Raw genomic sequence first — 14567 nt, forward strand, 5'->3', positions numbered from 1 at the left:
CTCCAAGTCCAACCCTGATAGCAGCCTGTCATATGATGCCATTAGTGACCCAAGAAGTGATGTTGGGGCTGGAGCAGCTGTTTATGTTGGGAGTTCATGCCGGGAGCCATCACAAACTCTTTAATTACCATCTTGCAAAATGACCAGATTGGCTTCAAGAGAGGTTGACCAGGTTGTGGCTGCTTGCAGATACATAATGGAGTCTTACCTGGTGAGAAGCAAGGGAGTTGCTTGGTTCAGGCTCTGTCTTTGGAGACATTCAAGGTCAAACTCTGTGGGACCCCAAGCAACCTGATCTAATTGGGCTCTCACTGCAGAGGAGGTTCTGACCTTTGAAGATCCCTTCCAACCTGATGCATTCTGTGATTCTAAGTTACCTCTCAAGGGACCTAATTCCCCTCAGGTGTTGCAGAGGGTGGGGGAAGATCAGTGCAGCTGGAAAGGGCAGGGCTGTGCTTCTGCCTGGCTCTTACCACAATTAATGCCATCCAGCTCTGCCACCTAACCTGCCTGCTCCTGTCCTGCAGCACAGTTGCATTGCTGGCACCAAAAGTGCTGCTGAGAGTCTGAATTTTGGCTTAAAGCAAAACTCACCCCCCACCCCCATACTCCATGGCTGCATGACTGCTGCCCTCATTTATTGCAGCATTTGTGTTCTGCATTGATTCTGCTGAGCACTGCAGCCTGGCTGCTCCTGCTGGAAAGAATTCCATTTGGAGTGTCACCTTCCTGGCTTTACTAGCAGGTGAATCATGTGGAGTTGTCCTTGAGCTACCTTGGGTGAGCAGGAGCTGGCCAAAGGGGTTTGACATTCGGCCTGAGACTCGCAAGTCAGTTGCAGGTAGATGCAGGAAGAGGTGCTGGTGGTTGCTCAGTGGGGTGGTGGGTAGGGGTGGTGAGCAGGTTCCTTCTCCAGGGCAGGTCAACACACCAAACACCACAGGTGAGCAAGAAATTTGGTTGTGTTCACAGGGCTGTCATGTTAGAAGCTCAGTGGATTGGAGGAGAAGAATAAAACATAGAAGTCTTCTGCTCTTTTTTGCACCCTCCCCCTTTCTGCCCCTTTTTCTTTGGCTCCTTCCTCCCTTCTGCCCTTTATTTCTCCCATTCCTTCCTCCTTTCTGCCCCTTCTTTCTCCCTTTTCCCTTCCCTCTCCCCGCTCCCTCCACCCCACTCAGGGCTGTGTTTGTCCTAACACAGCACCAACAGCAGAGCCTTTTGGAGGCTGAGTGACAGCAGAACACGCTGCAAGCACAGCAAATGCTTTTCAGCTTGGGTATCAGCAGCGTCTTGGACTCCAACCAGATGATTATCACTGCTTACAGAAATGAAAGGAAACTGTGCATTTCAAGGTCACAGACAAAACTATTTCCCTGGGGTTTGGCTCCTTGGGTTAGCAGCTCCAAGAGGAGGCTTTGGCTGGTTGGGTTAGCAGCTCCAAGAGGAGACAGAAGCAGTTGGGAGTGAGTGGATTCTTGTCCTGTAACGAACAGCCCCCAGACGCCAAGAGAGGAGAAAAGAAAGCCCTGTGTGAAGACATTTGGGCTTCCTCTGGCTGAGACATGACTGAGTTCTCAATGCAGCCTTCCTGAGCTGGAGCCTATTTTAAAATCCTAAGCAATGGTGCTGCCTGTTGCCTGGAAACCTTCTCCCAGCCTCGGGCACTCTCAGCCTAATCATAGCCATCGGCAGCCTTTATTTATTTCCCATCCAAAATGTCATCTCAGGCTCCTGCTTTGCTTGTTTTGTTTGTTTGTTTGTTGTTTGCTTGGTTTTGTTTATTGTTGAAGCTGAAAAGGCACAAAGTGTAGCCATCAAAGTGGGTGACTTTCTGCTGGGCTGTCACTGCATTGTGGTGCTGGGAACAGGCATTCCCAGCTCTGGGAGCTGGTGGCTCAAAGGGACACAGGGGGAGAGGAGAAAATGGGGGCTGAGGGGCTCCTAGAATCAGAGAATTGTTTTGGTTGGAAAAGACTTTTCAGGTCATCCAGTCCAGCCATTCTCTAGCTCTGCCAAGGCTGGGGCTAAGCTCTGGCCCTCAGCACCACGTCTCTGCCTCTTTGAAGCACCTCCAGGGATGGGGATTCGACCACCTCCCTGGGCAGCCTGTTCTAGTCCTTGAGAACCCTTTTAGGGAAGAAGTTTCTTCTAGTGTCCAACCTAAACCTCCCCTGGTGCAACTCAAGGGGGCTGAGAGCCTGAGGAATCCCTCAAGTGCTGCTGATGGATTCAGTGCCTTCCTGCACCTTGTGAGTGTCTCCTGAAGGGGAAGAACAAACCTAAACAGTTCTGAACCCTTTCCTAGCACATGCATCCAAATTCCCCTTCCCAGTGCTGTTGCACCATCCCATGCTGGATCCACAGATCAGTATTGGGCTGCCTGGATCAGCAGGACTTGCTTTTCTCCCTGTGTGCTGGGAATTCATCCTGTAGTTGGCTTCTGGCCCTCCAAAGGTGTTAGTCTGAGCTTTAGCAGCTCAGTGTGCTGACAGATGGACGGAAGAAAGTTTTACTTGGAGGTTTCCCTATCTCAGGGGCTCTTTTTAATTCACCTAAACTCCTGGCCACCTTAAAACCTTAATTGATGCCATCTCTCCCACAGGAGAACTTTAAATGATTGCAATTTCCACTCAGATCGATCCTGGTGGGATGGAACAACACTAATGGCAGCAGCCCTGCTGTGATTTAGTTGTGTTGCTGACCAGGGAGTGCCTTGGGAAGAGCTAAAGTCATCTCAAAGCTGGTAACAAATGCTAACCAGGGCAGCAAGGAGCTGGCTGCGAGACAGAGGAGCTGCTTCAGCTGCTCACTGTTGTTCTTGTGGTTGAAATGGTTTATCTGACAAAGCTGAGGCTATTTGTTCTACCAAAGGCAGGACTAAAGGAGGCTTTGACTGGAGATGTGGTTGAACAAAGGTTGGTGTTTTGTTTAGCCATCTTATTGCAGGCACAGAGCAATACACAAGGCTTAGCACTGTCACTTCTTCTATTTCCCTCTTAAATTAACTTTGACAGCCAGCTTAGGCTCTTCTCAGTCTGCTCTTGTCTCACAGTCTCAGTGCTGTGACATGAAGTCTGAATTGTCAGAGACAGGCAGAAGGAGCAGAGCCAGGCAAAGAGCAGATACTTTTTCCATCCCCATCTTCCACTGTGTGCTGGTGATGCAGAAAAACAGAGTCACTGAGCAGGGAAACTGTGAGGGTGAGTGATTCATGCTCTGAAATCCTGGAAGCTTGCTCTCCATGGAAGGGTAAGAGTGCTGGAGAGGCTTCAGGGACTGTGCCCTGCTCCCTGCCTTTGGACAGTGGCACTTAAGGGGAAGGGCTTACAGAAGAATGGGCTTTAGGCCTTTCACAGGTGTGAATGGGACATGTGGGTTTGCAGTGGAAGAGGGACAAGCTGCTTTAAGGATGCCAGGCAGACTGAAGAACAACTGCACACTGGAATCAGGAAACCTTTCTTCAGTGCCTTTGCTGCTGCGAAAAGAAGTTTGCAGTCTGCTGGCAACTTGTCCAGGCAGGGCCAGAGCTCTCTACCAGCTTCTCTGCACTGGAATAGGTCCCCAGATTCCTTCCTCACAGGGTTCTCCACTTCTCCAAAAAGGCAGCTCCCTGGAGAGGTAAAGCAAAGAGGGAAGGTGGTAGAGAAGTCAGGAATCTGCCACAGGAAGGAGTGAGGAAAGCTCATGGTCAGAGCTCCCTGTTCCACCAAACCCCCATCACTTCATCCTGACCAGCATTCCCTGGAGCTGTGGTTGTGTTTGGGACAGCAGACAAGTGCTGCAGATGGTCCTTGTCAGCAGGAGCAGATCAGCTTTGCTGCTGCTCCTATGAAGACTCCAAAGGATCTGCTAAGCCTGTGCTCTGCCCAGCTTGTCTGGGGCAGGATCCCAAGCAAAGCCAGGGTACCTGGAGAGGAACTTGGTGTGGTTTGCTGTGCTGTGTGATACAGGAGTCAGGAATCTCCCACAGAAAGGAGTGAGAGGCTGCAGGGATGGTGCTCTGCTGCCTGGCTTTGGACAGTATCGCTTCACTGTGCAGAGAGGTGGCAACACCTCTTGAAATGTTTGTGCAAATCCAAACTGTTCCTAGGCACTGGAAAGAGAAATGACCCTTCTGTCGTCTCCTCTCCTCTGGGATCCCGGCAGCTCTGGGCTGCCTCTCTGCAGAGCTCCCAGCATAGACTTCTTGTCTCCTCGGATGTTTATTGTCTGAGTTTCTAAGCGAAGCTTCCTACAGGTGACCAGCTTTGCCTTCCTCCGGGGGAGGGAGGAGGCAGAAGGGAGAACAAAGTGCGTGTGGGGGAGGCAGGAACAGGAACAGCAGAGGAACGGTGGAAAGCTGCCTGGTCGCAGATGGTAAAGCAAGAGGGTTCCTCACCCTGCCTGTGCAGCCAGCACCCCTGAACGGCTCGGCGAGCAGAGCCACGCTGCTCATGGCAACTGCACAGGCAGCAGGAGCCGCTTCTAGAGGGAAAAGGCAGAGGCTGTCGAGTTGAATCCAGTGCTGGAGGGTTTAGGCAAAGAAAATTGAAGAGGACAAGGAGAAATGAGTGCTAAAGCACTGAGTGATGGGCTTGCCTTTGCTAATCTCTCCCACCTGCGTGTAGTTGGAGCTCTTGCTGGTGTTTGCTTTTCTTTGTAGCCTGGTAGCTTCCCTCTCCCAGTTTCTCCTTTGCAATCAATATTTTTTCCCCTCCCTGGTCTGTTTTTGATGGCTGTCAGGGGGGGTTGTGCCGTGGCATGCCAAAACTCAAGCTCTTGTGGGCAGCGTTGGGGTTTGAGTCGTGGCTCTGCAGTGCCCAGGAGGGTGGTTACTTCTTGGGCTTGGTGGATCCTCTCACATCTCTAATTTTCCCTCTCAGTGCAGTTTGCTAATCTGGCTTCTTCTCCCCCCTCCCCAGAATGAAGAGAAGAGGAACCTTTCCCTCGGAGGCCATGTCGGCTTCGACAGTCTCCCCGATCAGCTGGTCAGCAAGTCCGTCACGCAAGGCTTCAGCTTCAACATCCTCTGTGTGGGTGAGCATGGGGCTCTGCAAACAGACATGGCTGGGGCCAGGATTACTTGGGTGTCCTGCTGTGCCACTGAGCAAGTCAGCAGTGCCTCATTGTTTTAAAGAAGTCCTTGGTTTCAATGCACTTGAGCTCTCTGGAGCTCGATGCTTCCAAGCTGCAGCATTTCACAAGTGGCTGTTGAAGGCTCCCTGCCCAAAATTAGAGAGGGTTTTGGAGAAAGCTTTAATACAGCCATATTCTGCTTCTGGAGGGTGGAGGGGAAAATGGGTGTGGGGCTGTCCAGCTCTGCCTTGAGCTGAGCTACTGGTGGAGGAGCTGCAGGGAGCAGCAGGGAGGTCCAAGTGGCTGAGCCTTGTGGATCTTGAGACACTTGAATGTGTCCAGGGAAGGGCAACGAAGCTGGGGAGTGGCACTGAGCAGAAGCCCTATGAGGAGAGGCTGAGGGAGCTGGGATTGTTTAGCCTGGAGAAGAGGAGGCTCAGGGGAGACCTTATTGCTCTCTACAACTACCTGAAGGGTGGTTGTAGCCAGGAGGGAGTTGGTCTGGTCTCTCAAGCAACCAGAACAAGAGGACACAGTCTCAAGCTGGGCCAGAGGAAGTTTAGGCTGGAGGTGAGGAGAAAGTTCTTCACTGAGAGAGTCGTTCGTCATTGGAATGTGCTGCCCAGGGAGGTGGTGGAGTCACCATCCCTGGAGGAGTTCAAGAGGGGATTGGATGTGGCACTTGGTGCCATGGTCTAGTCATGAAGTCTGTGGTGCCAGGTTGGACTCGATGATCTTTGAGGTCTCTTCCAACCTTGGTGATTCTGTGATCAAACCAGAAGAATGCCCACGTCAGTGAGGTGTTGCTTGTCTCCTTTGCTACAAGGGCTTTGCAAGAGGAAGGATTAAAGGAAGAGAGTGTGTATGGCAAGTTAAATATTTGCAAACTGGGGTGGCTGCTGTGAGCAGCTTCTTGGTGAAGAAGATGTCCAAGGAGATGCAGTTAGCTGAGAGCTGCTGGTGATAACTTGGTCATTTCTGGTCGATGCTTTCCCAGGGTGATCCTGCACTGGCAGGGGTGTGATCTTCAGAGGTGCCTTCCAACCCCTACCATTCTGTGATTCTGTGAGTCAGAGGGCTTGAGGCATGACCATCTCTGCTAGGAAAGGGAGCAGGAGTGTTCCTGGGTTTATTGATTGTAAAATATTTACCTTGTGGACTGTGAGCAGGTGCAAGAGGCTGGCTGTAAAACAACCCCGTGCTATTCTTGTTGCTTTAATGCTGGTATTGATGTGATCCAGCAGGCTGTGCTGGCTGGAGTACTGGAAACCAATTCCTTCCAGTGATGAGAGGAGCATTATCTGGTTGGTTCTTGTGTTGTGTGTGAGTGCTGAAGTACTGTAACCTGCTAGAGCAGCAGAAATGCATCCTGAGACAGCAGCACCCTGTCTGCCTCCAGCCTGCCCTAGGAGAATATGGCTGGGGATAGGCTGAGCAGTAAACCCCTGACAGCTTGCATGAGGTGCTTGTACCAGACCTGAGCCATTTCTGCAGGTCCAAAGCACATGTGAAAAGCTTGGCTGAAATCAGAGCTGGGCTGCATAGACTTGTTCCTTAGCACAAAGATACTTGCAGCAGAGGACAGTGTGGGTTTAATTAGTGTCCTTCTCCTGCCTTCTCATCTGTCATCCCTTTTGTGAAACACCAGAGAAAATGAACACATTGCTTTTGGATAAGATGAGGGAAAAAAAAAACAACTCTCTACCCCAGTTCCTGCTCCCAGCTGTGCCCACAGCTGAGCAGGAGAGCATGGCTTCCATCAGCAGTTACTTTTCCATGTGACCTTCCTTTTGGATTCAGCTAGAGCACCAGCCTGGTTGGATTTCCTACCACAACTCTCACCCACAGCTGGTAGGGAGCAGTGTGGACCTCTGCCCTGTTATGGTTGTGCTTAAAGAAGGAGGAAGCCCAGAGCCTTGGCAGCAGCATGGCACCTCCCTTCAACAGAAACACGCTCACCCTCCTGCTTTCCCCATAGCATCTCCAGTGCAGGGCTCCTTGGAGGTGGCTGGGTTCAGCAAGAGGAGCTGCACTCAGCAGAAGGCTCTCTGTGCTGGAGATGTAGGAAGTCAGCAGGGAGTAGAAGGCTGTTTCCCTGGATTTTGCCTCTCTTCATTCCCTTGTAAAACTCTGTAGAGTAAATGAGGAGTTCAGTCTGGCCAATCTGGAAGATATCAGAGTCTCTTATAGTTACCAGGAGCAGCAGTTCAAAGCCTTTCTGGCTCACAGGCAGCTTATGAGCCAAACATTCTGGGATGGAGCTTGGTTTGTGATGCATCCCAGGTGTCCTCCAGTGACTGTTGGAACTGGGCAGGGGGGCTACAGATGGGAAACTTCTCCTGGGCTTGGCCCTACTCATTCTCCAAGAACAATTCTCTTGCTGCCACCAAAAATGATTCTCTCCCAAGTTTCTCTGCCATAGCCTCTTGACTCCCAGGTTCTCTCACTCTGCATGTCTCAGAGGTTCAAGCTGGCAGATTATTTTTTTTCTATCACTGGAAGGGTGAAGATGCCTCAGAAAGTTTCCTGCTTCAGGGGTCTGCTAAGACCTGTGATGAAAGGGCACTGTGGAAATGTGGCCTCTGAAAACAGTCATGCTTTGGCCTCTGTGGCACAGATGCTGTGTGGCATTTTGGTATTGGTTTCACTGGGGCTTTTTCCCCACCCATAAACAATGTTGTATTGTCTCTTCATGCTGATCTGGCATGAAGAATCATGGGGCAACAGGTCAGCCTTGAAGGGAGCAGAAATACTGAAGGGAAGCTCCAGAAATCACAGAATTACAGCATGGTAGGGGTTGGAAGAGACCTCTGGAGATTATCCAGTCCACCCCCCTTGCTCAGACAGGTTCACCTAGAGAAGGTCACACAGGGACACATCCAGGTGTATTTGGAATGTCTCCAGAGATGGATTCTCCACCACCTCTCTGGGCAGCCTGCTCCAGTGCTCTGCCACCCTTAGAATCATAGAATCAACAAGGTTGGAAAAGACCTCAAAGATCATCAAGTCCAACCTGTCACCACAGACCTCATGACTAAACCATGGCACCAAGTGCCATGTCCAATCCCCTCTTGAACCCCTCCAGGGATGGGGACTCCACCACCTTAAATCAAAGAATCTCTTCCTCATTTTTAGATGGGACTTCCTATGTTCAGGTTTGTGCCCATTTTCCTTTGTCACTGGGCATGAATGAAAAAGGCCTGATTCCATCCACCCTGTAAGGATTGCTCAGCATTGATAAGATCCCCCTCAGTGTGCTCTTCTCTAAACTAAAAAGCCCCAGTTCTCTCAGCCATTCCTCATAAGGGAGATGTTCCAGTCCCTTCCACACCTAAATCAAGAGCAGTGAGAGATAAAAGCAGCTGACTTGCAAGATCTCCCTGTGCAGCTGGAGCTCTTCAGGGCAGAGCAGGACTTTTTGCTTCTTCTCAGGCAGCTGCTGCCTTGCTGGGGTGGTTTGGTGCTCTGCACAGCTTGTCTGGTGCAGGATCCCAAGCAAAGTCAGGGCACCTGGAAAGGAAATTGGTGTGGTTTGATGTGTTGTCCTCACTGGGGAAATGAACCCAAAGTGCTCTGAGTTAGCTTTGCATGGAAGCCACCTGGGCATGAGCCAAGATAGCCAAGAAGTCCAACAGCATTCTGGCCTGTACCAGCAGTAGTGTGGTCAGCAGGACCAGAGCAGTGACTGTCCCCCTGTGCTGGACACTGGTGAGGCCACAGCTCAAATCCTAGATTCAGTTTTGGTCTCTCAATACAGCCATGACAGTGAGGGGCTGGAGTGGGTCAAGGGAAGGGTAATGAAGCTGGTGAAGGGTCTGGAGAACAGGGCTGGTGAGGAGCAGCTGAAGGAACTGCCTAGGGAGGTGGTGGAGTCACCATCACTGGAAGTGTTTAAGAAGAGACTGGATGAGGCACTTGGTGCCATGGTTCAGTTGATTAGATGGTGTTGGGTGATAGGTTGGACTTGATGATCTTGGAGGTCCTTTCCAACCTGGTTAATTCTATTCTATTCTAACTGGGGGTGTTAAGTCTAGAGAAAAGGAGGCTGAGAGGAGACCTCATTGCTCTGTACAACTCCCTGAAAGGAGGTTGGAGTGAGGTGGGGCTTGTTCTCTTCTCCCTAGCATCAGGTGATAGAATGAGAGGAAATGGCTTGAAATTGTGCCAGGGGAGGTTTAGGTTGGAGATGAGGAGCAATTTCTTTGCTACAAGAGCAGTCAGGCACTGGAACAGGCTGCCCAGGGAGGTGGTGGAGTCCCCGTCCCTGGACATGTTCAAAGAAATATATGGCTATGACACTTGAGGACATGGTTTAGCAGCCATGGTGCTGTTAGGAGAGGACTGGGTGAGATGTCTTTTCCAGCCAGACTGGCTGTGTGATTGTGGGAAGCATGGGTGGCCTTCAAGGATGCAGTTCCCTCTGTACCCACCCCCCGGCTGTCCGCCAGCAGTCTGCGGCAACATCCCACAGTGTCATTTACCTCTGCCCTGTCATTAACCTCCTTTGAAGCAGCTGTGACAAACTGAGGCTGCAGCAAGCTGGTGGTATCTCCTCCTTAGGTGAGACTGGCATTGGGAAATCCACTCTCATGAACACCCTCTTCAACACCACCTTTGAGACCGAGGAAGCCAGCCACTACGAGAGCGCCGTGCGCCTGCGGCCGCGCACCTACGACCTGCAGGAGAGCAACGTCCACCTCAAGCTGACCATCGTGGACGCCGTGGGCTTTGGGGACCAGATCAATAAAGATGAAAGGCAGGTCTCGTGCCATCTGCTTGCCATTTCTGGGCTTGCCTCTGGGGCTTGGAGTCCTGAGCTGCCTGGGGTCCTGCTCGCTGCGGGGCAGAGGAGGTGTCCGTGTTGCCCTTCAGGGAGCAGCTTCCTGCGGTGGCTCTGATTCTGGGGGCTGGCTGTAGAGGTTGAGGAGCTAAAAAAGCCCAAACACCCAACTGCTGAGTGTAGTTGGTTGAGGAGCAAAAGAAATAGAGGTCATAGGAGGTCTTCCTCTTTAGGAAGTTCTTCCTCATGAGGGTGGTGAGACACTGGCACAGGTTGCCCAGGGAGGTGGTAGAAGCCTCACCCCTGGAGGTTTTGAAGGCCAGGTTGGATGCGGCTCTGAGCAACCTGAGGTCATGTGAGGTGTCCCTGCCCATGGCAGGGGGGTTGGAACTGGCTGATCCTCGAGGTCCCTTCCAACCCTCACAATTCTATGATTCCCAGCAGAGACTGGTGTTCTCCAGGAGTGTGTGCAGTTAGCAAGCTGTCCTCAGTGCAGGGTTGGGAATGATCTGTCCTGGCAGCACTCGTCGTCTCTGGATCTGTCTCATTTAATTACAACAAACATGTCAGTTAAGCCCCAGGTAAAGGCTTTCTGGGACTCCAAGGTCTTTCCTTGGTCATGTTGCACTGCTACAGCCAGATGGCTCAGCCTTGAGCCCTGGGCATGGTGTGTAAGTAGTCATCTTCCCACGCTCCACTGTCCTCAGGCTGCGCAGTGCAGGCTCGGGAGCCTCCAGCACCCTGCGGATGAGAAGGCCCGCGTGTAAACGCCACGCGTTTTGTGGTGTGAGGGATCTCATGGGTGCTCTTCAGACGATGCCACGGCGTGCCTGGGAGAGCTTGAGCCTCCCAAGGGCTGGGCTGTGCGGTGCCTGGGTTGCTAATGGTCTGGTTTTAGTTACAGGCCCATCGTTGAGTACATTGATACGCAGTTTGAAAACTATCTGCAAGAGGAGCTGAAGATCCGCCGCTCCCTCTTCAACTACCACGACACCAGGATTCATGTCTGCCTTTACTTCATCACCCCAACCGGCCACTCCCTCAAGTCCTTGGACCTGGTGACCATGAAGAAGCTGGACAGCAAGGTAAGGACTGGGAGAAGGCCACGGTCCCTCTTTGTGGGAGCGGTGGTGTGTCTCGTTGGTCGGTTGGCATCTGGAAGGTTTTGCTCCTTCTGTAAGGGCTGGAGGCCTTCCTGTGTGTTCACAGAAGGCATTGAGTTGGAAGGGATCCTCCAAGGGCATCTTGTGCAACCCCCCTGCACTCAGCAGGGACACCTCCAGCTAGATCAGGCTGCACAGGGACACAGCAAGTCTGATGCTGAATGTCTCCAGGGACAGAGCCTCAACCACCTCCCTGGGCAACCTGTTCCAGTGTCTCACCATCCTCATTGTGCAGAACTTCCTCCTGCTGTCCAACCTAAATTTCCACTGCTCCAGTTTCAAGCCATTGGCCCACATCCTATCACCATAGGTCCTTCTTAAAAGTCCCTCCCCAGCCTTCTTCTAGATCCCCTCCAGATAATGAAATGCTGCTCCAAGGTCTCCCTGGAGCCTTCTCTTCTCCAGGCTGAACAGCCCCAACTCTTTCAGCCTGTCTCTGTAGGAGAGGTGCTTCATCTGCCCTGATAGGTTGCTCAGGTTCTGTGCTTTCCTGAAAGACACCAGGTGACAAAGCTGTTTCCCAGCTAGCTGGATGGAAGTCTGGAGTGTGTCCCTCAGTGTCACTGCTGCTGGTGCCAGCTGATCTGGATAGGGGATCACAGTATCTTCTGGCAGTGTAAATATACTGGGAAGTTCTCAAGGTGATAAGAATCCTACAAGTGGGTCATGAGAGGGTCCAGCTGGGTCTTGTTTCTGTGTCCATAGTGAGAGGGTCCAGGTGGGAGTTGTTTGTGCCTTAGGGACCAGTGGGTTACTTCACTGGCTACCACTGACATTGCTGCAGCTCAGAGGTGGTTTCTGACACACTTCTGGTTGTTCCAGCTGGCTTCCAAGCAGCTGCAGGAGGCTTCAGAGGTCACTGGTAGCAGCAGCACATCTTCTTCATGAGAATTTCCTGTCTTTCAGAGCAGTCTCTTAGCTGCAAGGTGAGGCCTTTCAGATGGCAGATGCTGAGCAGTTAACAAAGAGGGCAGGCAAGGCAACTGTGACCCCCAGAAACAGGGGATGCCCTGGATTACACTCAGGACAAGCCTCTTCTCCTGCTGGTTGTCCTCATGCAGCTCTATTGGACTTTCCTGGTGGGCAGAGCTCCCCCTCACAGAGTGCCTGCTGTTTGCCCTGGCCACCCGGGGCTGTTGGCCTGCTTTTGCTTGGCGCTGCTCCAGAGCAGGCACTGGTTTCCCATTGCAGTGGGGCTGGCTGCAGCCCTGGTGGCTGTTACACTGACTTCATCAGCAATCCAGAAACTTTCCCTTCATAAACTCTTGTCTCTTGGTGTGCTGCCAGCATTACATGTTCCCAGAAATATGTTTGGAGGAAAGCTTTTGCACGATTCCCCTTGGTGCTGGTGGTCCCACAAAGCTTTTCTCTGCCTTCCTTTCTGCATTCCCTACTTCTCACATCTCCTTCTGGCTGCCTTTCATGTGGTCCTTGGGTAGGACCAAAATAAATCCTTTGTGCTTGTGCAGAGATAGAACTTGGTGCTCACTCAAGCTTTTTATGCTTCTAAACCTCCACTTAAATAATCCTCTCTGAAGTCATTTTATCCCTTTGCTCTCATCTCCCTTCTTACCACAGTGTGAGAGCATCTTGGGTTTCATGGTGTGGTGGCCTCACACAAGCAGGCACATGGAAATGGATAAGCAAGCAGAGACCATGACTCTTGGTTTCAGGGGGTTTAGGTTTCATTTTTCATCCAGTGGTGCCATCCCAGGACATCAAAGTCCTTTCCAGGCACTCCTCAGAGATTTGTGGTGCCTGCCTGTGCTGTGCCCCTTTCCAGGGCACGTGAACCTTGTGCCTGGGGGCCACTGTGTGTGTGCAGAGCATGCTGGGGTGTCAGCAAACCCTGGGCAGCTTCCTGTCTGCCCCAGACTGGTGACAGCAGCTCATTCCCATGGCTGAGCAGAGAGGTGACATGCACTGACTCGTGTCTGCAGCCACCAGAGCACACCTTGAACCTGGCTTTCCTCTTGGCAAGCTCAGTGTGGCTGGTGGCTGCTGTTTTACAGCTGAGGGATGGAGCCCAGGAAGGGGAATCATTATAGCTTCATAGAATGGTTTGGGTTGGAAGAGACCTTAAAGATCATCCAGTTCCAACCCCCCTGTCATGGGCAGGGACACCTCCCACTAGCCCAGGTTGCTCAAGGCCTCATCCAGCGTGGTCTTGAACACCTCCAGGGAGGGGACATCCAAAACCTTCCTGGGCAACCTGTTGCAGTGTCTCCCCACCCTCACTGGCAAGAATTTCTTCCCAATATCCAGTCTAAATTTGCCCTCTTCCAGCTTAAATCCAACCCTCCTTGTCCTCACTGCAAGCCCTTGTAAAAAGTCCCTCCCCAGCTCTCCTGTAGCCCCTTCAGGTACTGGAAGGCTGCTCTAAGGTCTCCCTGGATCCTTCTGTTCTCCAGGCTGAACAGCCCCAACCCTCTCAGCCTGTCTCCACAGGGGAGGTTCTCCTGCTCTCTGATCATCTTCATGGCCAGAGGTGTAGCAGGGGCAAAGCTTTGCCGGCTCAGCCTCTGGAATTGGTTTCCCAAGAGGTTTTGCAGGGACCTGGATCAGTGTGCTTTGGCACACCAGTGGCACAGCACCAGGTGCTGGGCTGGCTTTTCAATCTGGGTGCTGATTTCAAGACTGACTCTTGCTTGTGGTGTGAAATTTACCCAACCCTTTCTGGCTGAAGCAGGTTTGTAAACAGCTGCAAAGCAGTATGTGTTCGGCTGAGCTCATGGGCAGCTGTTGTGCAGGGTGGTTAGTTACAGCCAGAGGGCCAAAAGCATCTGCAGAAGTTGGTTCTAGGTAGGTCAGATGGGGCTGGCTGGTAGGTGGGTGGGTGGGCAACACCTGTGGTCTGCCAGGGGCTGGCTTTCCACTGGGTTTAAACTGGGGAAAGGGGGAGATGAATAAATAAGATTAAGGGGAATAGAGCCTGGGGTGCATTAAGAGGAGTGTGTCCAGCAGATCCAGGGAGGTTCTCCTCCTACTCTACTGTGCCCTGGTGAGGCCACACCTGGAATATTGCATCCAGTTCTGGGCTCCCCAGTTCATGAGGGAGAGGGATCTACTTGAGAGAGTCCAAGGGAAGGCTACAAGGATGATTAAGGGACTGGAGCACTGCCTGGTGAGCAAAAGCTGAGAGCCCTGGGGATGGTTAGTCTGGAGAAGACTGAAAGGGGATCTAATCAGTGTCTATCAATATCTGAGGGCTGGGGGTCAAGAGGGAGGGGACAGGCTCTGCTCAGTTGCACCCTGGGATAGGACAAGGGGCAATGGATATAAACTCCAGCACAGGAGGCTCCACCTCAACATGAGGAGGAACTTCTTCACTGTGAGGGTCACAGAGCTCTGGAGCAGGCTGCCCAGAGAGGTTGTGGAGTCTCCTTCTCTGGAGCCTTTCCAGCCCTGTCTGGATGTGTTCCTGTGTGCCCTGTGCTGAATTCTCTGGTCCTGCTCTGGCAGGGGGGTTGGACTGGATGATCTCCAGAGGTCCCTTCCACCCTCTGACATCCTGTGAGCCTGTGAAAACTGCATCTGTGTCAGATGAGAAGGTGATGTATCGATTTAAT

At 52.0% G+C, this 14567-nt stretch overlaps 1 protein-coding gene across 2 annotated transcripts in view; it reads left to right on the forward strand.

The window, feature by feature from the left end:
- Nucleotides 1-14567, forward strand: part of SEPTIN8 (septin 8) — a 53865-nt gene that overhangs the window by 19105 nt on the left and 20193 nt on the right. For both annotated transcript variants that reach the window (XM_054168680.1, XM_054168681.1), the window contains exons 2-4: nucleotides 4902-5016; nucleotides 9616-9811; nucleotides 10734-10920. In XM_054168680.1, the coding sequence (XP_054024655.1) occupies nucleotides 4902-5016; nucleotides 9616-9811; nucleotides 10734-10920 (498 nt within the window). The remainder of the gene's footprint in view (nucleotides 1-4901; nucleotides 5017-9615; nucleotides 9812-10733; nucleotides 10921-14567) is intronic.

Source organism: Dryobates pubescens, chromosome 16 (genome assembly GCF_014839835.1).
Source record: "Dryobates pubescens isolate bDryPub1 chromosome 16, bDryPub1.pri, whole genome shotgun sequence".
NCBI classification, from domain to species: domain Eukaryota; kingdom Metazoa; phylum Chordata; class Aves; order Piciformes; family Picidae; genus Dryobates; species Dryobates pubescens.